Below are 27,486 nucleotides of genomic sequence, written 5' to 3' on the forward strand. Positions count from 1 at the left end.
CAGGTGCCTTCTAAACTTGGTCTAGGAATATTATCATTGACCCTTTTCCTAAACCATCCATTTGTACTCAGGTGTTGTCATAGAACCGACAACCAACCTTTTCATCCGACGAGTTTGCTTCTAAGTATCAAACATTTTCCGAACCTTCTTATTATAATGGTCACCTTTATATGGGAATTCCTACTGAGCAAGCCTGTAAGTCGTGGGTATAAATTGCCTCGATTTATACTGCCTTAATACAAGCAAAAGAGCATATCCAGTAGCTCCTCAAATTCCTGACTATAGTACCCAATCAAAGTTCCCATATCGATATAAGATTTCATCAGGAACCATCTAAAAAGCTTTCCACTCTATATCCTCATCCATGAGATTTTGAAGAATTTCCATCTATTTCTCCTCCGAAATATCGTCTTTCCTTTGCATAGCTGCCTCCTCCTTTAATGGGGAATAACTTTCAGAGAAGACCTGGTAAGAAACCTTGTTCACTTTTCAAAAATGCCTATGAAACCACACTATCAACAGTTGTCCACATCCAATAAATCAACTTTCGCCTGCCTTCCGAGACATGCTCAAGAATTTGAACGTCTCAGCTAGTATTGCAGGTACAGATGTGATTCCCTTCTCAAGACGATCAAACAAATTAGTGACTGCCTCATCTACATGCCTTAAAGCCTTAGGAAAAATTACCAATTCATATATGCTTAAGGTGAATATATCGACCCTCTTCTTTTCATCCGGATGTGTTAAAATTAAATCTCTCAAATTCTCCCAAGAAAGACATTTACAATCCTCTTTTTGTCGAATTTGAGCAGTGACCCAAGACTCGCTCATCCTGGTGATATTCATTAATTTCTTTGTAAAAGTTGGACCATTAAAAACCTTAGCATAAGCTTTTCTGACTTGAACTTTTGGACACCTCAACAAGGTAGTATATTCCTCCACGGTGGGCACCAAATCCACTTCCCCAAAAGTGAAACAATTGTAGGCAGAATTCCAAAATTGGGCCATAACTTGGAACAGATGCTTGTCCACCTTAATATCAAGCAAGTAGGGTATATCTTTATAGCTCTGATAGAACAACAGTTTGGTCCCCTCATCCCAATAAGCCCATATATCTCTCAACTCTTGCAACTCATTCTGTGTCACATTGATGTGAGTGAAGTTCTGCAACTCTGATGTATATCTTTCTGCCAGGCTATCCCCTTTCTCTAATTGTAACCTCTCTAACCATGCACGGACGGCCGCATTATCCTCAACTTTATCAAGAAATTCATTTTCCATGTTACATTTTCTAACTTAGTAATTGAATACGAATCAACACCTCCTTTAGTATATAATGTTATGCAAAACACAATCAAAACAAAATATAACAAGTCAGTATCAGCTATAAATAATAAAATACAAGCAAAAGAAAGATAATCAAAACACATATATGGGCTAAGGCTTAACACAACTTTACTTAAGGATAGCTCTTACGGTTCACTATATGTGGATTGGTTTTAAAGAAAAGGTATCTGAACCAATAGATTCCTCAATTCTCACCCATTATAGGCTCATATGAATCGAGTTCGGTTTAGGGGAATACATTTCCCTATGACCATACGGAGATGAAAATCTTACGAAAACAATAGGTACAGATGTATCCTGGAAGCAATCCACTAGCCCATACGGAGGTGAAAACCTCACGAAAGCATAGTTTCTTACTCCCACTTAACAGGTATAACCACAGTGGTCATGTAATGTAATGCAATATTATTCTATAGGACCTGAATCACAACAATCATACAAACAAATGCAATCAAAAGAATCATAATTTTCAAAACAAATTTTCAATTCTTTGACAAAAGGATAGCAAATAATCAATTTTATGGCTCAACCCTATTGTTCAGTCCCCAGCGGAGTCGTCAAGCTGTCGAAACACTTTTTTTTTATTTTAGGGAAAAATGAGGATCGACTTTTTGCAATAAAGTGTGGAGTCGCAACCAATATTTTTGTTTAGGTGTGATTGGATCACCTAATAAAACATTTTATTTCATTTAAATCAATTTTGGTCTATGTAAATTTTTAAAGAAAATAGGTTCGGGAGCTAGTTACATATGAGGAAAGGGTTAGCACCATCACTACTCCCAAAAATTGGTACCAGATTGATTAAGTGTTGTTCTTATGTCATGAATTTTAGAAAAATATTTTGAAACATGGTTCCTTTTTAAAACATTTGGGTAGTTCAAGTTGGACGTCAAAATTCTCTCGTTTCAAAGGTATATAGCATCACATCCAGCATGATTGGACACGATTCTTCATACCCTTGGAAACACAATTGATTTTTGACTTCTAAAATGATGTGAGCACGCCTGGGGCATCCTCGAATTCAATTCAAGATCTAATCGAGCTTCCAAAAGGCCCGATGAATCGAGCTCGAACCAAGCGAATTCAAGACGCCTTATCAGCTTTGGTGTTGCGCATTTGGGATGACAACAAGGCCTATGACGTTGGAGGAGCTAAGGATAACTCCTTGAAGACTCCATGCACCATAGTGCAATCCGATCTCAGCTCATTTTCAGCTCCCCATGCGCCACTCAACTCCAATCAGCTCACTTGAGCTTGATTCAGCTCGTTTGAGCTAGAATTCAGCTCGATTCAGCTCATTTCTTTTTCATTCTAATAAATTAAGTTTTAATTCAATTTATAATTAAGTTTGCTACAGCTCATGTCGAAACCCCTAGCTCAATTTCAGCTCATTAAGTGTTTTGACTAATTTTGAGCTAGCCGAATTTACTTCATAAGTTGACTTATAATTATTATGTCTAAATTTAATTATTGCTTTTAAATTGTTTAGTTATTAATTTAAATTATGATTTTTTATGAATAGTTATCTTTTAATTAATTGTGTGTTAATTCATATAGGTTAGCCGAATGTGGAAGGTACATTCATGAAGAGATACATGAACGGGAAAGTTCAACGAATGAGAAGATTCATGCACGGCCTGGTTCAATGCTTGGAGGGAATTAAGTTCATGTACATGGGAGGTTAATTACATGCATGTGGATTAAGAAGATACATTCACTTTGGACGGTACACATGCATGAATGAAGGCATTTATTGCATGTTCATTTACGGCCTGATTCAAGCTCTCTTCTAGTTCATGCATGGCCAAATGTATGTGGGTGAAATACATGAATTGTTTGCTGTACAAATGACTTCCTTAAGCACCTATTCAGCCAAGAGACACTTTTTGATTGATTCATTCCTTCCATGGCCGAATCTAGACAAGCTATTGAGTTCCTAAGACTACACATTCATCCAAGATGCTTTGCTTACACATGAAGCTGTCCAATGGAGTTCCCATCAGCCGAATTTAGTCCTAGCACATTAAAGACTTATTCTAGATTATTCTAGTGCATTCATAGCTGAATTTAATTAGTCTTTAAGTTATTAGTTTGACCATTCGGCTACTACTTATTAGCCTATAAATAGTTTGCACATTTCATTGTAAAGGGACTTTTGCCAAATTTGTTAATGAACATTATTCTTGTGAGGTTGCTTCCTCTCATATCTCGTACAAGTTTCAAAGACTTATCTAGTTTGTGCTAGTGGCGTCTACCGATCTTATTTGAACTTATCACCAGTTTTGGTGTGGCGTTCACCTATCCAACTATCCATTTTTTTCACCTTAACAATATAGGAATTGGGGTGACACTACTTAGTGTTAAATCACTCCTGACGTTGAGTTCGTTCTTCCATTTTTCATTTTTTCAACTTTCGTTCTTGTTAACCCAAACCGAACCATTTATCCATCACCCATCTCTGCTATATAAACCGAACCTATCATTAAACTTACCTACGTTGAAACCTTCCGTTTAACCTTTTCTAACTCTTTTACTACTATTACTTAAATCCGAGGCACGAACGACTTTCTAGAACTACGATTCGGCAACTACGTGAATTCGACTCAATTACCTGAGCCGAATCACATCATTTGGTATCAGAGCTTCTAAATCGAGAGGCACCAACGTTCGTAACAAGATCGAAATAGGTTCGTAGTAAAAAAAAAATTTTGAAGTTGTACAAATGTTGCGAGTACCCTCCTAGTCGAAAAGCTTGATCTGCCAACAAGCGTTCATCCGAGTCCATATAAGCTACAATGGCTTAATGAAGGAGTTGAGCTAAAGGTAACCAAGCAAGTCTTTGTTCCATTCTCGATTGGGAAGTATGAAGATGAAGTCCTTTGCGACGTAGTGCCCATGCATGCGGGCCATATTCTGCTTGGAAGGCCGTGGCAATTCGACCGAAGAGTAAAGCATGACGGGTTTGCAAATCAATACATCTTCAGGCACCATGGACGAAATTATACTTTAGCACCATTAACACCAAAAACAAGTTGTGGAGGATCAACACTGGTTGAAACAATCTTTGGAGCAAATGAGAGTGGAAAAAGAAAGGCAAGAAAATGAAAAAGAGAGAAAACAAATTGAAAGAGAAAAGAAAAAGAGTTGTGATAAAACCAAACTGAGAGAAAATGAAATACAAAGAAACATGAGCGAAGAAAAGAAAAGAGTTTTGCTTAACCAAAAATTACTTGTTTCTAATTCTTTTCAGGTTGACTTAAGTCATAAGATGTGGCTGCGATATATTTTCGAAGAGCAAAGGTTTGTAATGGAAGGCAAAGGTAAAACCAATTTTAGTTTACTTGCTCAAAGTATGGTTTCTAGAATTCCTAACACATTTTCGTCTAATTTGATTGATGAAGAAGACATTAACGATGATGATAGAACTGTTTTGGTTGATGGACAAAAGACTCTTGGTATGTGTTACTTTGTTGAATTTGATGAATGTTTACAGTTTTTGAGTTGTTGCATGAATTTCTGTCGAAATCACTATGCTTTGCAAAAGCAACTTGAGATGCCCGAGCAAACTATTGGTGTTATGTGATTAAAATCTTTGCTTGACAATTTCTTTGGTTGCAATGAAACATGTCTATTTGGTAGTAAAAATAAGATATTGCCAATGTCTTATTGTGAATGTCTTAAGTATAAGATGATTTGTTTCAATGACTATTTGGATTTGTTTGTGCTCTATACTGATTCTAAATTGATTGCAAGTTTTAAGAAATTTTTGCAACAAGATGTGATGCGGCAATTAAACATATTTAAACAAGAACGAACAAGTAGACATCCCTGTTTCAAAATTAATCGTTGACTCGACTTGAGGACAAGTCACTTTGAAGACGGGGGGAATGATGTGAGCACACCTGGGGCATCCTCGAATGTAATTCAAGATCTAATCGAGCTTCCAAAAGGCCCGATGACTCGAGCTCAAACCAAGCGAATTCAAGACGCCTTATCAGCTTTGGTGTTACGCATTAGGGATGACAACAAGGCCTATGACGTTGGAGGAGCTAAGGATAACTCCTTGAAGACTCCATGCACCATAGTGCAATCTGATCTCAGCTCCTTTTCAGCTCCCCATGAGCCACTCAGCTCCCATCAGCTCACTTGAGCTCGATTCAGCTCGTTTGAGCTAGAATTCAGCTCGATTCAGCTTATTTCTTTTTCATTCTAATAAATTAAGTTTTAATTCAGTTTATAATTAAGTTTGCTACAGCTCATGCCGAAACCCCTAGCTCAATTTCAGCTCATTAAGTGTTTTGACTAATTTTGAGCTAGCCGAATTTACTTCATAAGTTGACTTATAATTATTATGTCTAAATTTAATTATTGCTTTTAAATTTTTTAGTTATTAATTTAAATTATGATTTTTTATGAATAGTTATCTTTTAATTAATTGTGTGTTAATTCATGTAGGTTAGCCGAATGTGGAAGGTACATTCATGAAGAGATGCATGAACGGGAAAGTTCAACGAATGAGAAGATTCATGCACGGCCTGGTTCAATGCTTGGAGGGAATTAAGTTCATGTACATGGGAGGTTAATTACATGCATGTGGATTAAGAAGATACATTCACTTTGGACGGTACACATGCATGAATGAAGGCATTTATTGCATGTTCATGTACGACCTGATTCAAGCTCCCTTCTAGTTCATGCATGGCCAAATGTATGTGGGTGAAATACATGAATTGTTTGCTGTCCAAATGACTTCCCTAAGCACCTATTCGGCCAAGAGACACTTTTTGATTGATTCATTCCTTCCATGGCCGAATCTAGACAAGCTATTGAGTTCCTAAGACTACACATTCATCCAAGATGCTTTGCTTACACATGAAGCTGTCCAATGGAGTTCCCATCAGCCGAATTTAGTCCTAGCACATTAAAGACTTGTTCTAGATTATTCTAGTGCATTCATAGCTGAATTTAATTAGTCTTTAAGTTATTAGTTTGACCATTCGGCTACTACTTATTAGCCTATAAATAGTTTGCACATTTCATTGTAAAGGGACTTTTGCCAAATTTGTTAATGAACATTATTCTTGTGAGGTTGCTTCCTCTCATATCTCGTACAAGTTTCAAAGACTTATCTAGTTTGTGCTAGTGGCGTCTACCGATCTTGTTTGAACTTATCACCAGCTTTGGTGTGGCGTTCACCTATCCAACTATCCATTTTTTTCACCTTAACAATATAGGAATTGGGGTGACACTACTTAGTGTTGAATCATTCCTGACGTTGAGTTCGTTCTTCCATTTTCCATTTTTTTCAACTTTCGTTCTTGTTAACCCAAACCGAACCATTTATCCATCACCCATCTCTGCTACATAAACCGAACCTATCATTAAACTTACCTACGTTGAAACCTTCTGTTTAACCTTTTCTAACTCTTTTACTACTATTACTTAAATCCGAGGCACGAACGACTTTCTCAAATTACGATTGGGCAACTACGTGAATTCGACTCAATTACCTGAGCCGAATCACATCACAAAAGCTCTTAGGTTAAAAATTACAAAAGGATGTCCAGATATTTAGTCCAACAAAAAATCAAAACCCAGCACGGTAGGGCACGATTTCTCGAATTTTCAAATATTGAACATTGCCTTGTTTTTAACAAAAAAATTTAAATAAACGATTGTAAATTATCTCAAAATGCATTGATTTTATTTGAAATAAAATGGAATAATTGATCTTAAAGAGTTGAAAACCATAAAGCAACATTTTGTAAACCAAAAGAAAAATAATAATCATGGGATAATATACATGCATAAAATAGAGTACTTGGTGAACGAAGATAACATAGCCTTACTTAACCAACTAACAAAATAAACAATTAATCCCAAAATACAACCAAATTCACAAGCATGGGTTATTTAATAATACATAAGAATGAATAAATGTGGTGTAGCAAATATACATGAAATAATATAAAAGCAATTAACACATGAGATACCAAACAACACAAAAACTAATACGATACAAAAACAATTTCTAAAAAGGATGCATTGATGAACAAATAACATATGCTAGAATTTAAAATAATTTATATTTAAATTAAATAATATGCAAAATGTTTAACAAAAGGGTACATTTATCTAAAATTGTCAATATACACACAATAAAGGAGAATTTAAATAATATATAAAATATGAAAGGATAGTAAAAATACATAATAAAATATAATCTTAGGAAATAAACTATACACATAATAGATCTTTTAAAAAAGTGTATATATATATATAAATAAATTTTAAAAGCAATTATATGTAAAAATAATATGGAATTAAATATGTATTTAGGATCAAATCTATGTAGCAATATATACAAAAATATTTAAACAAAATATTATATAATATGTTAAAATAATATGATATAAAGAAAATTTCAAAATGATGATTTTATAAAACAAAGTAAAATTATTGAAATAGCTCAACCCTTATATAAAATATACTAAGAACTTTAAAGTAATAAGTATTATAAAATAAAAAACTTCATTAAAATAATATAGGTACAAATATATATAAAAATATTTAAATGACATGTTATACAAGATGTTAAAATAATATAATATATAGACTTCAAAATAATTATTTTTTAAACAAAGTAAAGTTATTAAAGTAAAAAAATTAAATGAATTTTAAAATAGTAAGTTATACAAATAGAAAACTCAATTACAATTGAATTAAAATAAAAGGGATAATTTATAAATAAAATAGGCCATTGAAATAAAAAAGGACCAGCGCGCCATGCATGCGAATGCTCAGGGACCAAATCCGGAAATATCCTAAATCCAAAAAAGCTGTGTTTTGGCACAGGTTAAATTGAAACAATGCGCAAATTTTGGGAATAATTAAAAAAACAAAAAAATCTGGAATAAGTTTAATCAAACGCTAGTGCGAAAGGAAGGGACTAAATGCACAAATTGCCCTTTACCACAGCAAACGTGCGGATCCTGAGGGCATTGGATCGGGTCATCGGGTATGGCTCCTAAACGGTGCCATTTTTAAACAATTGAAATTAGTCTAAACGGTGTCGTTTTCGATCCCTCATAATGGTTAAACTCCAACCAAAAAACCCATTCGGCTGAACCAAACTCCCATCTCTTTCTTTTCTCCTCTTCAAACCCTAAATTTTCACTTAAACCGCCGATGCACATCCTCTAAATAGCAACCAACACATGCAAGTCTGGAGGGATGATTATTCAGCCTTGAGATCTCCTCTTGGCTTCGATTTCAACAAAGCAAGAAGAAATCTATGGCATATTTGCAAGGTAAGACACTTTTTCTTTTTTATTTGCTTTCGAATATAAAGACGACAGACCCAAAAGAATGAAACCGAAAAAAAAGTATATTCAAATATTTGAATCAGAAATCACCTTTAAATTTCGGTGGCTTTTTGTGTCTTTCAGTAAGCGTAAGATTACATAGTACAAGCGAGGGCTTTTTATAGCCCAAATTTATAGAATAAATAGTGAAAAATAAAAAAAAATTCCTGGTGTCATTTGTGTATTCTGTTATTCTGTTCTTTCTCGTGCATTCCTTTGCTGTGTTTATTTTCCTTCTCGCAGGTTCTGTTGACGTGGAGGTGTACGGAGAAGAAACCACTCGTGGGGAGGCCATTCTTGGGAAGCCACTTGTAGGAGCCCGTTTCTGGCTAGTTGCGGTGCTGGTGTTCCAGAAACCTCTAGGGTTTCTGGTGCCTTTCCGATATTGGGCTCATTTGGGTTTCGAGTTTGGGCCATTGTAATTAGTCCTAAGCTTTGGGCTGATATGATTTTAGTATTTGGATTTACTGAAAATTGTAAATGGACTTATTTGGGCTTTTGTAATCTGTGAACTTTATTTGGCTTCTATTTTAATTTATGATTTGGTCCTGGAGGTTTGTAAAAAGACATTGGACCATAAAGAATTATTATTTATTTAATTTTAGTTTATCTCTGGTTTTATTGTGAGCCGGGCAAATTGGGCTTGCTACAGAATACAAAAAGAGACGCTGATTCTAATTCAATTCTGTTAGAATAACTTTTCCAGATAACAATCTCTTTACATGAAGCGGAAACATGTACTGCCTTGCCCGTATACTCCAGGCAAAGACATCGATCTTTTTCTTCATATTCGGACGCTAAAATCAAATCTTGCGAACTCTAGAAAAGATGTCTCTATTATCTCCTTTTTGCTTGATCTGGGCTGCGACTCATTGCTCACTCATCCTCGTGATGCTCGTCAGCTTCTTTAAGTAAGTCGGGATGTTGACGGCTCTAGAATAATCTTTGTTAGCTTGAATCTTGAAACCAAGTTGTGTACTCCTCTGCGGATTCTCATCCTTCTCTTGTCGTGTTTACTCAGACCATATTCGGACGGTCGTATTATATTTCACTTTATCAAGAAATTAATTTTCCATGACAAGCTCTCTATTTAGCAATTGAACGTGAATCAACACCTCTTTTCCATGATGAAAATGCAATGCAATCATAACCAAAACAAAAGAAAATATGTCAGTACAAATACATAAATAGCAAATTGAGCACCTACTTGGGGGGTAAGCTCTTAAGGCTCGCTATATGTGGTTTAGTTCTAAAGACAGGGTACCTGAACCAGCAGATTCCTCGATCCTCACCCATTATAGGCTCATATGAATCGGGTTCAGTTCAGGGGAATACATTTCCCTATGGCTATGCGGAGATGAAAATCTCACGAAAACATAGGTATGGATGTATCCCAGAAGCAGTCCACTAGCCCATGCGAAGGTGAAAACCTCACGAAGGCATAGTTTCTTACTCCCACTTGAAAGGTGTAACCACGATAGTCATGCAATGCAATGCAAAAGTATTCTACGAGACTCAAACCATAACAATCATAAGGATCACAACCAAATGCAATTTCCAATTTTCGATAAAAGGACAGAAAATAATCAATTTTACGGCCTGACTCTCTTATTGTCCCCAGTGGAGCCGCTAAGATGTCGAAACCATTTTTTATTCTGAAAAACGGGGATCGACTTTAAAACAAAATATGGAGTCGCCACCAATCCTTTTTGTTTAGGTGTGATCGGATCACCTCATAAAACATTTTGTTTTAGTAAAATATTAATTTTGGCCTACGATATTAAAAACGAGTTCGAGAGTCGGTTACATACGAGGAAGGATTAGCACCCTCGTCACGCCCAAGGTTGGTACCAGATTGATTAACCAATGTCCTAATGTCGAAAGTTTGAAAAGTTTTAAAATACAATCCTTTTTAAAGAGTGTTTGAATAACTCGAGTTGGAATTTAAGACTCACTTGTTTCGAAGGACATCCAGTAAGTTAGGATACGACATTTTAAGCCCTCAAAACTGATACCATCTTATGATTTTCAAAGCGTGCAATTAAAAGGATATTTAGTTATTTGGTCAAACGAAAAACCGAAACCCAGCACGTTAGGGCAGGATTTCTCGAATTTCCAAACACGAAATATTGCCTTTATTTGAAAAATCCTTTTTTATGAGTTTGGGTAAAAAATAAAAAAAATAAAAGATAAAATCAATGTAACATTTAAAATAGAAAATCAGTTAAAACACGAAAATGGTCATACTTGGTGAATAATGATAATACAAATACAATAATAATAACAAATAACATAAACTTACATGTATATAAATACGTAAATAAATAAATGAATAGGTACATAATAGGATAATATATAATAAGATAATAATAATGAGGACAAGAATAAAATAAAAATGAAATAATAAAATAATTAATGAAATAACAAAGGAAATCTAGCGAGAATTTAATTTAAATTGAAAATGAACAAATAAACATATGAATTAGCGAAATATTGGGTGAAATGGTTTTAAAAAAATGATAATAAAAATAATAGTAATAATAATACTAATAATACTATAATAATAATGAAAGTAGTGATAAAATAATAATAATAATAATAATAGTAGTAGTAGTAGTAGTAGTAACAGTAATAACAAAAATAATAATACTGAAAATAATAATAAATATAATAATAAATATAAAACTCAAATTAATTAATTTAACAATAAAATAGCCAAAATAGTAGAAAAGGAACTAAATTGAATTGAAAATAGAAGTTTTGGGGCCAAAGAGAGGGGAACAACCGAATTAAATCACGCGCAAAATAGGGAGGGACCAAAAAACAAATATCCCTTCTCCCAAAATGCACCGTTGCCAGGGGGACCAAATTGAAACTACAGTAGAATCGTGAGGCAGATTTAGAAATAAAAATAACTTTAATTGTAAAATTATAAAAAGCGGAGGGGCTAAAAACAATTGGACGAATTTAGAAAAAAAATAAAGGAATTGAAATGAAATGGACAAAATTCCCACTTCAAATTGAAAGAGGAAAAAAAATCGATTCCAATGAAAGTAGGAAAAGAGAGAATAATTCAATTCTCAATTGAAATAGGAATACAAGAATAATTGATCCTTTTCAAAAACAAAATACCCTATTTATATACATAGAGTTTACTAAAAATAGCCTAATTAATTTAATAATAAAATAAAATAATATCTTCCTATTTTGACTTTTTACCAAGTTAATAAAATTTGATAATTCCTTGGCTTTCTCTATCTTTTTGATTTGACCACAATTTAATAATGATTATCTTTTAATTTAACCTTTTTTGGATTATTTTCGACCGATTGCATCATTTAACTTTATTTATTAAGTTATTATTTTTTGGAGGCCCAGACCAAAATTAACCTATTACAAGTCAATACTCAATTAACACCGATCAAAAGTCGGTCAACGTTGGATCAATATGTTCAAAGGTTTGGTTAAAGTCAACAGTAACTCTCTAAATTTTTTAATTTATTTTTTTAAAAACTTATAAATTTATTTTTATTTTAAATACATTTAGATAGCACATGATACTTTTTAATTGAAATAAAGTGCCACGTGGCACTTTCTAATTATGCAGCATTTTAACTGTTTTTTTTTTTTTTTTTAACATTAGGGAACTGAACCGATTAAATTAATTAGTAGTGTGATGACAAATTAAAATGGTACATAACATCATTATTTTTATACTATTACTACATCTTCTTCTTTCCATAAAACATTATGTTTATCTATTTTTAAGCACATTAAGTCAGCTTAAAAATAGATATATAGATCGAACATAATGGGTTATGGAAGATATTCATTTTATATTCGCCACTTTAAGATTCCACATCTTTGTAAAGAAAGAATTCATTCCAGTATTTTGTAATGCGGTGTTGTCTTCTGTATTATGTATTCTCTCTGTGATAAGCTATCTATAGCTGCTTCTGACTGTGTCAGCTCCTGATTTATCACCCCGCCAAACCAAAATATCCGATTTGCTCTAACAAACCAATGCATTCACAAGAATCCGTTTCATTGTCTCTTCATCAAACAGACTTCTAAGGCTTTTAGAGTTTTCTAGAATTCCTTTTTTCTATCATCGTTGAAGCATTCTAGAATAATGGGGTGAATTTAATGACTGGTTTTGCTTCTTGTTTTTGGAGTCTTTTGGGCAGCCCAAAGGTCCTGTGTTGGGTATTGTTTTATTAATCTAATAAATAATTTAAAACTTAACAATTCATGTAGTTATAATTTTTAAATACATTTTAAAATTTTTATTTTAATTTAATCATTATTGAAGTATCAAATCTTCTAACTCAAGGTAAATATGAATAAGTAATTATTTCTCAAATTAAATTTGGGCCCTCTTCATAAGTACGTTTAGTTTTATTTTAATAAACATTTTTGGGATAAATGTATATATATAATATGGGACCTCCCATGCAAGATATTTTAACATCTTGCTAATAATAAAGGATTTTCATTTGCGAAGTCATACAAAACATCCAATCACACTACAACAATTGAGTGGTTCTCTTATCTCCAAGTGTTCACTCTACCTCTCTTTTTCCATTATTTCTCCATAGGCGCGCGGCCATATAATTTTCTGCCTCTTGCTTTTTGATTCATTTTCAAAGAAACTTCCCAAAATTTCGTAGCGTGTAATATCTTTATGAAAAACCCAATCTTTCAACCCAATTTTTTTGTTATAATTTTCTTCCTCTTGCTTTTTGATTCATTTTCAAATAAACTTCCCAAAATTTCGTAGTGTAATATCTTTACGAAAAACCCAATCTTTCAACCCAATTTTTTGTTCATTCAAATCAAGCAAAAAGGAGCTCTTGAATCCCTCTCCAAAAATCTTCCAACATGTTCATTCATCGACTCCTTTTTGTTCCAGTATTCATAGTTTGTTGCCTCACAACACTTACAAATGAAGCTACACTTCCAAATGATGAAGGTAATTCATAATATTCCTCTAGACAGAAGCTTAATTTGCTTAAATATTTCTTTTAGTGAATTTCACCCCTTTTTTTCTTATAGTGGAAGCTTTGAGAAGCATTGGTAAGATATTGGGGAAGACAAACTGGAACTTTTCTATTGATCCATGCAGTAGAGGCAATAGTTGGTTGGACCAACCCACACGTTATTATGCTAATAATGTTACTTGTGATTGCTCCTTCAACAATAACACTACCTGCCATGTCATCCACATGTAAGTATATATATTTATCTTATAATGAAAACTTGTCCACTATTGAGCTGTGACTAAACTTGTTAGATTTGTTCATGGATTATATATGGTTTTATTAAGCATATTTAAAATTTATTAGAAGTGAGAGAGAGTTAGAGATTTTACAAATATGTGATGACATCATTTGAATTGACTCTATGTATAAGTGTAATTATCATGTGCTAATGCTTAAGATTTGATATTATATATGTTAAAATCCAACTAAAAGATGAAAGTGAGTCAACTTGAAAGAACATTGTACAATAAAAACTTAAATGATATTTGATAATATGCTACCTTAAGGTTATTACCTAAGGGTTTTTTTGGTAAGAACTTACATGCATTACACTATTATTTCTTATTGGTTAAAAAATAATTGAAAAGATTTTTTTTTTTCAAAATTTAGTTTATAGGTGTTGATGGATTAAAGAATATACAAGTTAATTTAACCCGAAAAAAGAACCCTCTAAGTTAACGGATCAAACGAAACAGTGTCCAAAACAACATCTACATAAAATGTGGATTTTTAAGAAAAAAATATCACATAAAATTAATGCACTATAAAAATGCTTCTCTCATAAATAATTTTATTATCCTTGCTACATTCAACTTTAATTATGTAAACCTTAAACCACCTCCCATAACATTAATTTTAGATTTATTAATATGTTAAAATATACACTTAGTTCCTATACTTAGATAAAATTTAAAATTTAGTTATCATACTTAAAAATTCAAAAATTAAGTCCTAATTTTCTAATTTTAAATTTTAGTCCAATCATTATAATTTTGTTTATATTTTTATTAAAATTTATCAACTTAGCATATTAATTTGGCTATCCCAATATGATGATGTTGTATGTGATTTACAAAAGAAAAAACAAATATGTTCAGTTAAGAAATTCTAACAAAAGCTAAAAAAAAAAATGAATAAGAGGATTTGATTTTAATTTTAAAATATAAAAATTAAATTTAAAATTTTATAAAACTACATAGATTAGTTCTATTTTAAAATTATTTATGTAATTATTTTAATAAAAGCTAAAAGCTTGTGATATGATTAATATATTAATAACAACGAATTCTATATAATTATATTTTTATAAAAAATCCAATTCGACACATTTTTAATATTTTAAAATAAATAAATTATTAAAATATTTTTATAATTGAATTTAAATGTATTATTATTTAATTTTAATTCGATAAATGTCAAATCAAAATCCATGAATGGAGCCGATGCCCGATAGGTGTAGTGGGAAGTGGATAGCAAGGTAGTACAATTAATTTAACAGCCACTGCTGACTATTCAACGGAATCCACATCGCATGTTGGCTGCCGATTTCATTTGATTTGCGCTCTCTCTCTAGCTTTTGAAAATGGTTAGCAAGTTACCATCCAATATAAGTCTTCTACATTATTGCCTTTTAATATCATGATATATATATATACACTAGCATTTTTGTTCTATCACTAGTTTCTAATGTCACTTCTCAATTAGATTGAATTAGTTAATTAAATCAGTTAAATTGAAAATCGATTGAATTATTAGTCTATAAAATAATATCAAATTAGTTGATTCAAGGTTCAATATAAATCGATTCAATTGTTTTTTTTATTTTTTAATAATTTATTTAATTAGGTTATATGATCTAATCGAACCAACAAATTGATGATCTAATTAGGTTGATTAATAGTTAAATTCTAAAAATATTGAAAGTCACATACGCTGCACATGATTTTTATGTTTAACATTTTAATCAAAGTTTTAAATAGAGTATTTATAATTATTGTACTTATTTTTTAATTTCTTAATTGAATTGTTGAATATAATTAAAATATATTAACTTATTTGACAATTCAAATATAATATAAAATATTTTCAAATGATAATTAGAGCATTCATATTATATTAAAAATTTATATATTGTAGATCGATAATTTTTAATAGTATTTAAAATTAAAATCATAAGTCAAAACATTTGTCCAGTGTTCATTGTACAATATACATTTACTTTATTAATAATTCAAAGTAAGATTATTCAAAATATTAACTAAGAAAATTAATTAAAATATATAAATTACTTTGATAATTCAAATGTAAAGCTAATAAAAAAATCCTAATAATTATTAAAGTATTTGCATAAATTATAAAAAATAAATATATGTAAATTAGACACATCGCTATTCAATTTATGGTCCCCAAATAACATATAGTTAACTTTTCTTAACATCTCATCTTTAGAAAAAATGCTAATTTTGAATATTAAAACCAAGAAATCAATGGATTTAGGTATGCTTTCTCATTTAATTTTGTTTTTGATGATTTGATATGATAGATTCTACTTAATAAAATTTTATTTCAAATCTTATTTTTACAAATAAAACAATACTCTCTTATTATTCTTCTATAGAGAAAATTTGAATCCAAAAACGAAAATAGGCAACGTAAAACTCTTTCCCTTGATTCAACAAAGCTTAAAATCATTTATCAATCTAAATCTAAAAAAATAAATAATACATTTGTAACTAGTGGATATTATACAATTTTAAGCAAAGTTAGTACTGAGAAAATTAAAGTATGACTTTTGATTACCAAAGTTTTACTACTCAATGAAACAAACATTGATTCTGAATGCGATTTTTTTCATTAAGATTTCAGCAATATAACCCTCGCTTTGTTTTTGTATCAGATTACTCACAGCACAAAATCTCCTGGGTACTCTACCACCAAACTTAACAAGTCTTCCTTTCCTGCAAAAAATGTAAGGACATTTCAAAATTTTCTTTTTCATGATATATAAATGAAGTTTATTTTTTTCAACAACTTTACATCATTAATTAACTATATGTCTAATAATATCTTGCTTTAAACGATTTCTTACAGTGACCTAACTCGAAACTATCTTAGTGGCCCCATTCCTCCAGAATGGGGTTCTATGCGACTCGTCAGCATGTATGTTTCTTTCCTTTAATTTCTTATCTGTGTCTATGCGTATGTAGAAACATACAATAGTTCATCTTTTGATTATGAAATATGATGTTGCTAAATGCAAAAGATGTGTTGTATTTCAGTTCCCTTCTTGGAAATAGATTAACAGGTTCAATCCCAGGAGAGCTAGCAAATCTCAGAAATCTTACTTCTTTGTGAGTTAGCTTATATCAATTTTCTTTTATATAATTAAATATATAAGGTGATGATAACTTTTTTTCATTTTTTTAATGATTGTTTAGTGGTTAGTTAATTTTATTTATCGAAAAAACATTATGTAGAATCCTTGAGAACAATGATCTTTTTGGAACTTTGCCTGCAGCACTAGGGAATCTATCCAAACTTGAGCGATTGTAAGAGACTGTTTTCTTCCTTTTTAATTCTAGCAAAATTTAATTATCATTACATGCAGTATTTTTATCACATAAACGATATAATATCTTTTTACTGGTTTCTTCAGGGATCTTAGTTCCAACAAATTTACTGGTGAAATACCTGAAGTATTTGCAAGGCTGACTTCATTGAAGGAATTGTAAGCAATTCTAATTTCTAACGTTCATTTTTACTAATTTTTCTCATGTCTGAATATATATATATATATATATATGTTTGGATAAAGTGTTTTTTATACGTATCGTTCGTAATTTTCAATATATTTTACATGATATAGTTATGATAATTTTGTATTCTCAACAGTCAGATTAGTGACAATAACTTTATAGGACAGATTCCTGACTTCATATTCCAAAATTGGACAAATCTCGAACAGATGTGAGAATTTAATTCAACATTTTCTTTATTTAATTTTTTATTTTATCAATCAATTAAATGAATCCATCTTTTTTGTAATGGCAGATATATGGAGGGAAGTGGTTTGAGTGGTCCAATTCCATCCATTAATGCTACTTTAGAAAACTTAGAATACATGTAAGCTCCAATAATCTTAAAACATCGTGACAACAGTCATTACGTAAAAATAAACAAAATTTAATTTCTTATTTATGTTTGTATGTGGTTGATATTATTTTACAGAATAATTAGCGACTTGAATGGAGCTGAAACAAGTTTTCCACAACTATTTATCAATGCCAGTTTGCCTAAATTGGATAGACTGTAAGCATAGCTTTGAAATAAAGCAAAGATTTATTAAAGTTATAAGACATTGAGGAGTTCTAAAATAATATTAGAATTACTTTTGTGATTGAATTAAAGGATGCTGAGGAGTTGCAATCTCATTGGAGAGATACCTGCTTCTTTTGGGACATTCACAACAATACATGTCTTGTAAGTAATTACACATTTTTTACTAAAATATCTGGCTTAAAAAAATATTTTTATATTAGGACATAATTTACTTGTGAATTTTGATGCATTATTTATTTTGCCTTTTCTTATTTGTACTTTTGATTATTCAAGAAATAAATTGAAAAATTTTTATGAGATAAAATATCATTTTTATAAAATTTCATGTAGAGATCTCAGCTTTAACAGACTTCATGGAAAAATTCCAGAAGAGCTTTCTGCTCTTGCTTTGAATAATTTGTAAGTATATGGTTTTCTTTTAGTTATATACTCATCTGGAACAAATGGAAATAAAAGAAAAACTTGATGATTTCTTTTCATTAGGTTCTTAAATGGAAACAATTTTACTGGAACAGTCCCTTCATGGATGCTTAATACAAACGTAAAAATGTAAGGTTCACTTCTTATTTAATGTTGAATTCCATTGATTATATGCTTAACTAGTTTGATTAACCAAAATCAAAATTATTGCACAAAGATAATAAATAACCATTTATTGAAAATAATATTCTAAAACTATCCTATTTGCAGCGATCTTTCATATAACAACTTCACAGACACTGGTGTATCAGACTGCCAACAAAATAGCCCGTAAACTTCCTCATCTAACTTCATTAGTGGATCCTTATTATATAAATATCTGTTATTTTTTTTATTATAATTTTTCCTCCATTATCGACCTATAGGAACTTGTTCTCAAGCATTGCAAGAGTCAATAACACGTACGTATTAAGACAACAACAACCATTAAACTAACTCTTTCTCTTTCATCTAACTTTATAATTGTTTTATCAGGGGAATTGTTCCATGTTTGACAAGCCTAATTAACTGCACATCAGAACGTAAGTATTTATATTTTATGCACTAATATATATATATGTATATATATATATATATATATAACACTCTATATTTTATTCAAACTGTTGTTGATTGTTATTTTCCTCAGCTTTGCACTTTGTCCATATAAACTGTGGAGGGAGAATAACAACTGTTAATGACACCACTTACGAAGCCGATTACGATCAAGCCGGGCCTTCGACATTTTACCGAAGTACCAACTGGGCATTTAGCAGCACCGGAATCTTTCTAAGCGATGACCTCCCCGACGACATCTTAGTTTTGGACAATGGACAAGTTTCTGTGGATGGTGATGAAGAAGAACTCTACATAAATGCAAGGCTTGCGCCTAGCTCTTTGACTTACTATGCATTTTGTCTCGCCAATGCAACTTACACAGTAAACCTCCATTTCGCTGAGATTCAATTCACTGATGATCAAACTTATAGCAGTTTGGGGAGACGAATATTTGATGTTTACATTCAGGTATATTTTTAGTATTATTCTTGTTAGTATGTTATCCTGATTCGGATGAGTGTCGAATTTTATATATATACACAAATATTGCTTTACAACATGTGCTTGCATGTAAAGTAGAATTAAATGGAATGGATAATAATTGCAGGGAAAGCAGGAGCTGAAGGATTTCAATATTGAAGAAGAAGCTGGAGGGGTAAGCATACCAATAGTAAAAAAATTTACTGTAAATGTAACCGATGGCACTTTGGAGATCCATTTCCGATGGGCCGGGAAAGGGACAACTTCTATGCCGGAGAGAAGCATCTATGGTCCTCTTATCTCAGCAATATCTATTTTCGATCCTGGTAGGTTTTCAACTTCCATTGACTCTTTTTATCTCCAATTAATCTCATTGATTGCTCCCAAATTTCTTTTACCGTTTTCTTTTCCCCTAGAACTTTGATTGCTCCAAAATTCAAGTGATTCAATCTCGTATGCTAACATCATGGTTCATAATCCATGCTAGCCCTCGAGCACTTTGTTTCAATTGACTTGAGATCCAACATAAACATCATATCATTTGAGGTGAATACCTTGCAATCAAAGCTAGAATTCTAAACTTTTAACTAAAAAAAAAAAAAGAATTTTTCATGTGAAATTTCATATCGTTATTGAAGGATTATGTTGTTTTATAGCTTAAGAATGTAATTAACATCGATAATAAGACTATGGATACTATCTTTCAAAAAAATTAGAATGAGTGCTCAAATAAAACACAAACTCTAACATTTTTTCAAGTTCTACAAAGGTCTTCTTTTTTAACCACACATGGTTGCTCACTTCATTGTTAAGATACCAAATGTATTCATCTTCAATTTCTTCATTTTTGAGTGCTGAAAACAAAGTTGGTTCTTCCACGTCTTGCTTATCTTTAATGAGATTGACATTTTCTTCATTTTCATTAGTATCATTTTGGCACTCTTAAGAGAAGTGACCAAATTTATAATAACGGTAGCGTTTAACATTATACTTGACATACTTCATTTTGCTTAATCTCAAGTAGTTTTGTCTTGCTCTTTCACAATTTCTACTTGATATGTTACCGCTATCATTGTTGCAATTACTATGATCACCTCCTCCACATCTTCCTTGGCCAAAGCCATGTCCTCTTCCTCTTTCTCATCCTCAACGTCAACTTTTATTATTATTTTCTTCTTGTTTATCTTTTCAATATAACTTGGTTTTGAAAACTTGCTCCAATGATTCATCTTGTCTTCCATTAAATTTTTATTATTTATCTCGTAACTCAACTATTACTTGTTCAACTGTCATGTAGTCTAAATATTGACTCAATGACACAAACATCATAATCAAACTTTGAAATCAAGGAAAGAAGAATCTTTACAGTCATAATTATCTTACAGTGTTTCTCCATATCTCTTTATTTGATTCACAACAGCCAACATCCTTCAATAATAATCCAATTTCTTTTTCAAATTACTTCATTCACAAAATTTCAAGTTCATCTTGAAACACTTAGAGCCGCACCTTCTTCACTTTGTCAACTCGTTGAAAACAACTTTGCAAAATTTTCCAAGCTTCTTTTGTAGTAATGGCATTAACCACTTTCGCAAACATCAATTCTTCTAAACATTAGTGGACGAGGGTGAAGACTTGTTGATCCTTCTTTCTAGTCTTTACCAAAACATCTTTCTCATTTTACAATAATGATACGTTATTTTGTGGAGAATCATAACCATATCTCATGAGACTGGATGAGATAAACCAAATAATTAATAACATATAAATACATGTAAGTAAATTTGCAAACATAATCTAGAAATTAATTACATATCCAACCATGGATAGATCTACACTTTTTTTTGATATCTTAATAACACTTGTATATAATGATTTGAACCAAGATTTTCATGTCATCTTTGTACTGACTTATATGTATTGTTTTTAATCCAGGTTATAAACCTCCATCAAAAAGTGGTGGTCGTATCTCGACAGCTACAATGGCTGGTATCGTTGCTGGAGCAACGTTTGCTACTTTGTTGATTGTAGGCATCTTTTGGTGGAATTGCTGTTATAAATTAGATGATGAAGTATCTGGTGTTCTCTTTGGCGATGAATTCCAAAATGGGATGGAACTTAGGAAGTTTTCCTTGGTACAAATAGCTAAAATGACCAATAATTTCAACGGTGAAAAACTAGGAAAAGGAGGGTTTGGTGTAGTTTATAAAGGGTACTTGAGGGACTCGGATACTTATGTTGCTGTTAAACGGATTTCAAAAGCCTCTAAGCAAGGAATTAAGGAATATGCATCTGAAGTGAAGATTATTAGCCAATCAAGGCACAAGAATCTTGTGAAGCTTATTGGTCAGTGTCATGAAAAAGGAGAACTTATACTTGTTTATGAGTTAATGGCTAATGGCAGCCTAGATTCCCATCTTTTTAAAGGTAAGACCTTATTGACCTGGGAAGTGAGATTTAAAATTGTGCAGGACCTGGCATCAGCACTATTCTATCTTCATGAAGAAGGTGACCATTGCGTACTACACAGAGATATCAAAGCGAGCAACATTATGTTAGATTCTAGTTTCAATGCTAAACTTGGGGATTTCGGGCTTGCTAGGCTAGTGGATCATGAAAAAGCGTCACAAACCACCCATTTAGCTGGGACTTTGGGCTATTTGGCACCTGAATGTGTTTCATCGGGAAAAGCTAGTAAGGAATCGGATGTCTACAGTTTTGGAGTTGTGGCATTGGAGGTTGCATGCGGTAGAAGATCAGTAGAGTCCAAATATGAAGAATCTCAAGTTTCATTGGTAGCTTGTGTGTGGGATTCATATGGAAGCCAACGGTTGCTTGATGTAGCTGACCCAAAATTAAGTATGAACTTTGATGCTAAACAAATGGAATGCTTGTTAATGATTGGATTGTGGTGCGTCCATCCAGACCCGCATTTAAGGCCATCGATAAGGCAAACAATTCAGGTTCTTAATTTTGAAGCACCATTGCCGAAGCTTCCAAGTACGAGGCCAACTGCTACATATAATGCACAAATCACTTCAGAAATTCAAACAAGTGAGCCATGTTTTTCTGATATGAGTATCACGTTCCCGCGTTAGATATACATAATATTCAAATTGATAAAAGATGTCTATTGACACTAATATATATATCAATACATATTTAATGATTAAATGCTTTTAATATATGAAATAAATAGTTTAAATTTACACAACAATGGACAATGAGCAACAATATGGCCGAATATTTGCTCGGCCGAACGAATGAAAATACCCAAAAGGCAGATCCAATCTGCAATATTTTTGTCATTAAAAATAAAAAGAAATTAAGAAAGGGCATATTTAAATGTTGGGCAATTAATTGAGTCATGTTTTCATGGGTTGTATAAAAAACTTTTGAGTCGGATACTATGGCTTTAGGATATGTAAATTATAAAATTTTTGGGTCCAATCGAATTATTATTATTTCTTCAAGGCCTGAATTGAATTCAAAGATGGGATTCTTTATATAATACATACAGATTTTAGAAAAAATAAAAAAGTAAAAAGTATACGAATCCTAAAAATTATAGGCTACTACTACCACCACTTCAACATCAGTGGTAAGCGTGGCCGGAGAAAGGACAACAAATAATATGTGATGATGAAGAGTCGCCACCACCACACATGGATGCACCTCCAACGTCGCTAATATCGTTTAATTTTTAAAATATTTTAAAATATATTGTTTAATTATCTGTGGTAAGCTGCCAAAGAGTTTGCTTCTCTACCTTTTTACAATTAATCTTTGCTGAACTTTCTTGTTAATCCTAATCAACCACCATGGTTTTCCAGTTGTGAGTAAAATGTATCCGAAGCTTACTGCCAGCACCAACCCACATTCGTTTCCCATCAGTATAGAAAATCTCCAATTCAGTTCATCGTCATCTCCATCAAATTTGGGAAAGTATTAAATTGTTTTCCTTGAGGAATGGGTCCTGTTATATTATTTTGAGAAAGGTCTAACACCACTAAGAATCCAAGATTTGTTAATTCCATTGGAATTCTTCCTTTGAACATGTTTGATGGGAGATCTAATGATTTAAGCTCTAACAAATCACCTAATGATGATGGGATAGGACCTATTAAACTATTATGAGAAAAGTTTAGGACAATAAGTGAATGAAGTTCACCAAGTGTTTTAGGAATTTCTCCCAAGAATTTATTATTCAAAAAGTCAATTACCATCCAGCTGGTTAACAGTGATTCAAACTCCATTCCCAACCCTTTAGCTGCAAAAGATAAACCTTAACATCATAATACCATATTCCATCAGCCATCGCATTTATCATGTATTCTGGTTCACCTTTCTTTTCATACTCTTTTCTAATGGCATGCAAATTCTAAAAAAAAAAAAAACTGATAGGTAAGTAGCCACTAAAATTATTATGAGAAAGATCAATGACATGCAAATTAGTGAAGGAAACAATAACATTAGAGTTAACCACTTGACTATAGAATCCATTCGATCTCAAGATAGGAACTTGTAGATGCTCCAAATTTCCTAACCAGTCCGGAAAAGTATCATTTAAATTGTTGTTCTCAACATCAAGAAACTCCAAATCTTTGCAATTAGCGAAAAATCGTGGTAGTGACCTTTCTGATTGGTTGTTGTTGATCTGAAAACTTCTTAACGTGCAACCTTTAGCAAAAGTTTTAGGTTTTTTCCATGAAAATAATTATTCAAAAGAGTAGAACTCTTATTTCCAATGCACTTCAAAATTGCTCCATGTTAGAGTTAGAGTGTAGGAAAGACTTTGTTAGTCTGTTATTGATAGTTTGTTATACAGGCTGGTGCTATTAGTGAGGTTGTTAGTAGCAATTACTCATGCACAAATTATATATAAATACTATTGGTGTACAGATGAAAAATAATAACAATACTAGTAAATTCTCAGCATATTCATTCTATTTCTACTAAGTTTTCCATGGATACTAACATGGTATCAATCGCCTAGATTCTGGAGATTTGCTCTTCTTTTTGTTTGTTTCCATGGCTACCTCTGCTTCTGCTGATCACAGTTGTTCAATGTTCATTAGTGCTTGGTTAATAAAATATTTTCCTCACCATGACACTGTCAAATTGGATGAAAGCAGTTTCGTTCAGTGGCAGCAACATATTTGCTTGATTATTGAGGGTTATGAGTTAACTGGATTTTTGGAAAGAACATTACCTACTCCACCGCCTTTTGTACCGTCTCTGGAGGGCTCTTTGGTTCCGAATTCAGAGGCCTCATCATTCGTTCAATAGTATAAGTTGCTTGCCCCATGGTTACTTTCTACAATTAGTCATTCACTTTTATCTTGTTTTACAGATGCCACAATGACGTACGATGTTTGGAACACTACTCATTGCTTTTTCGTCGCCATCACTGGAGCCAAGTTGTCTCACATTTGTCATAAGTTACATTCGATTCAGAAAGGCACCATGTTAATTAAAGAATATATAGCAAAGATCTTGAATACCTGTGCTCTGATTGAGGCTTTTGGATCTCGTATGTCAGAAGCGGAGAAAGTTGAGATCGTGCTTGCGAGGTTGCTATCAGAGTTTGATGCCGTGCTCACTCTCGCATCATTCTCGTCAAAAGATCTTCCATTTCAATGTCTCACTGATGTACTGTTGGAGTATGAGGGTCGGCAGCATTGTGCGGAGCAGGAGGTACTGTTTCATGCTTATCTGGTGGAAACGATTCCATCATTGTCGGTAGAAACATCTGTCTGTGGTGGTCGTTCCCCCACTAGTGGTCGTGAGAAGGGTTTTAGATCGAAAGTTCAATGCCAAATATATGGCCGATTTGGGCATTGGGCTCAAAAGTGCTTTTATCATTTTAATCGAGAATACAACGCTCCAGCCTCTGCAATGTCGACTTTAGCTCTGGCGAGTCAATTTAGACAAGGTGCAGGTGCTGGTGTTTTTTGTTCTTATTGAGACTTTGAATGCGCCACCTATTGTTTTCTCTTTTTCGGTAACGGGTTCCGGTCAATTTGCTGGACCTTCTTTGGTGGTCCGTCGGTGTTTCTCCCTAGTTGCTGGTGGGGTGGCCTCACAATCGTTACGGCTCCCTCCCATATGTCACAGACTGGGGCTTCATATAACCCCCTTTTGTGTTTGGTAATGGAGCAAGCCTGAATGTTGAGGCTTATGTTGGGTCAAGTCCACAATTTGGGCCTGGTGATGGTTCTCCTCTTGTGCTTGGATTGGGTCAACATCATGGACCCATGGATAGGTTCACTCAGCAGCCTAATTTTGGCCATCAATTTGGGTCGTCCACACATGCTAGACTCTCTAGCCTAGGTTAGAATTATGGGGCTGCTTGTTCTCCACTTGGGTCAGATTCTTGTATTCCTCCAACTAGGCCTACTTCTAATTATGTTGGTTTTGAGGGCTCCATTTGACGTGGCGGCGGGCTTCGGCCTGCAAGTGGTAGTGCTTGTGGGCCATATACTGGTCCTTGTGTTTTTTGGTTAACGAAACAAAGGCTTGTATTTTTCTTGCGCCTTCTGCTATTGATTCGTCATCGTGCCTTAGGTTACCCCGGATTCCCGATTTTTATGCATCCGATGTCTCAAACACTACTGGGTCCAATGTCAATGCCCCTCATTTTGGGTCCAATTCTGAGAATGATGATTCTTACATTCCTATACCTGTAAGGACCTTGTCCTAGTATCCGGATTCGGAGGCTACACATCATGTCTGCTGCGAGGTCTTTGCATTGAATGAGTCTAGACCATATTTAGGTACATTTCTTTTTTTAATCAGTGATGGGACTCTTAGCAAGATCACATATGTTGGGAATTTTGTTTTACCTATGAAGACTAAATTACTTCATTTTTCTAATGTTTTGTGTATGCTGAATATACGAAAGAATCTTCTATCAGTGTCTTGGTTTGCTACTAAGAATAACGTATTTTTTGAGTTTCACCCCTCTTATTGTGTTATAAAGGATATTAAGACTTAGGAGATTTTGTTACGGGGCCACATTCGTGACGGACTCTACCATTTTTCTCTGATTGCTTCTGTTCAGACTATAGTGGTTCATTTCGTTGCCAATACTGGAGACCATACTCATTTATTTTGTGGCACCGGTGACTTGGTTATGTTTCTACTCCTGTTGTTAAATCTGTTTTAGCTCAAAGTCAAATTGCTTCAAATAAATTTTCCCTTGACAACGTTTGTATTGCATGTCAGAAAGAGAAGTCTCATAAATTGCCATTTTCAAACTCTACTACTGAATATAATGATCCTTTTTCTTTGGTTATATTTGATTTATAAGGACATGTGTCTGTTGTCTATGGAAATCATTGGTATCGTGTTTCATTTATTAAATATGTACTCGCTATATTTGGATTTATCTCATTTGCCGCAAGTCTCAAGCTGTGGATTGTATTGTTAAATTTTAGAGGATGATCAAAACTCAGTTTAGGAGAGATATTAAACAATTTCAAAGTGATTGGAAAGGTGAGTTTGTATGTTCACATCAGTCTTGGCTAAACATGGGATTCTTCGTAGGTTGTCTTGTCCACATACGTTCAAACAAAATGGGGTAGCTGAACACAAGTATAAACATATTGTTGATATGGGCCTCACTCTTTTGGCCCAAGAAAATCTCCCTCTCAATTTTTGGGGCTATGCATTTTGTTGTGCTTTTCATCTCATTAATAGACTCCCTACCTCTATTCCGAAAGGTCAGTCTCCTTATAAGGCTCTTCATGGACAGAACCTCACATATGATCATTTACGAGTATTTGAGTGTTTTTTTCGTATCTAAGTCCGTTTCTACAACACAAGTTGGATTTTTGTTCTCAGTCGTGTACATTTTTGGGGTATAGTTCGTAACATAAAGGTTATCAACGTCTTAC

General features: G+C 32.9%; 1 protein-coding gene and 1 long non-coding RNA gene across 3 annotated transcripts; one reads left to right on the forward strand and one right to left on the reverse strand.

Moving 5' to 3' along the window:
• The first annotated feature begins 13,226 nt into the window (after positions 1-13,226).
• Positions 13,227-22,805, forward strand: LOC108472290 (probable leucine-rich repeat receptor-like serine/threonine-protein kinase At3g14840). Of its 2 annotated transcripts, XM_017773789.2 has the most exons (19): positions 13,227-13,683; positions 13,767-13,938; positions 16,650-16,721; positions 16,844-16,912; positions 17,032-17,103; positions 17,230-17,301; positions 17,409-17,480; positions 17,645-17,719; positions 17,804-17,875; positions 17,981-18,061; positions 18,161-18,232; positions 18,422-18,490; positions 18,575-18,640; positions 18,782-18,841; positions 18,937-18,972; positions 19,046-19,092; positions 19,200-19,576; positions 19,716-19,914; positions 21,524-22,805. In XM_017773789.2, the coding sequence occupies exons 1-19, from the start codon at positions 13,593-13,595 to the stop codon at positions 22,684-22,686; spliced, it is 2,937 nt and encodes a 978-aa protein (XP_017629278.1). In that variant the 5' UTR covers positions 13,227-13,592; the 3' UTR covers positions 22,687-22,805. The 2 variants fall into 2 exon arrangements, with proteins under 2 accessions (XP_017629278.1, XP_052878048.1); XM_053022088.1 differs by lacking the exon at positions 18,937-18,972.
• Positions 22,806-24,435: 1,630 nt separating this feature from the next.
• Positions 24,436-25,722, reverse strand: LOC128284255 (uncharacterized). The gene is made up of 3 exons (XR_008274645.1): positions 25,093-25,722; positions 24,801-24,998; positions 24,436-24,701 (listed from the first exon to the last, which is right to left on the reverse strand). It is a non-coding gene; the product is annotated as an uncharacterized LOC128284255 (long non-coding RNA).
• Between the last annotated feature and the right edge of the window lie 1,764 nt (positions 25,723-27,486).

Source organism: Gossypium arboreum, chromosome 11, assembly GCF_025698485.1.
Source record: "Gossypium arboreum isolate Shixiya-1 chromosome 11, ASM2569848v2, whole genome shotgun sequence".
In the NCBI taxonomy this organism is placed as follows: Eukaryota; Viridiplantae; Streptophyta; class Magnoliopsida; order Malvales; family Malvaceae; genus Gossypium; species Gossypium arboreum.

Coding starts and splice junctions, on each gene's coding strand:
- LOC108472290 (XM_017773789.2), top strand. CDS start 13,593: ATGTTCATTCATCGACTCCTTTTTGTTCCAGTATTCATAGTTTGTTGC. Junction 17,481..17,644: donor CTGACTTCATTGAAGGAATT/GTAAGCAATTCT, acceptor TATTCTCAACAG/TCAGATTAGTGACAATAACT. Junction 18,641..18,781: donor CTTAATACAAACGTAAAAAT/GTAAGGTTCACT, acceptor TCCTATTTGCAG/CGATCTTTCATATAACAACT.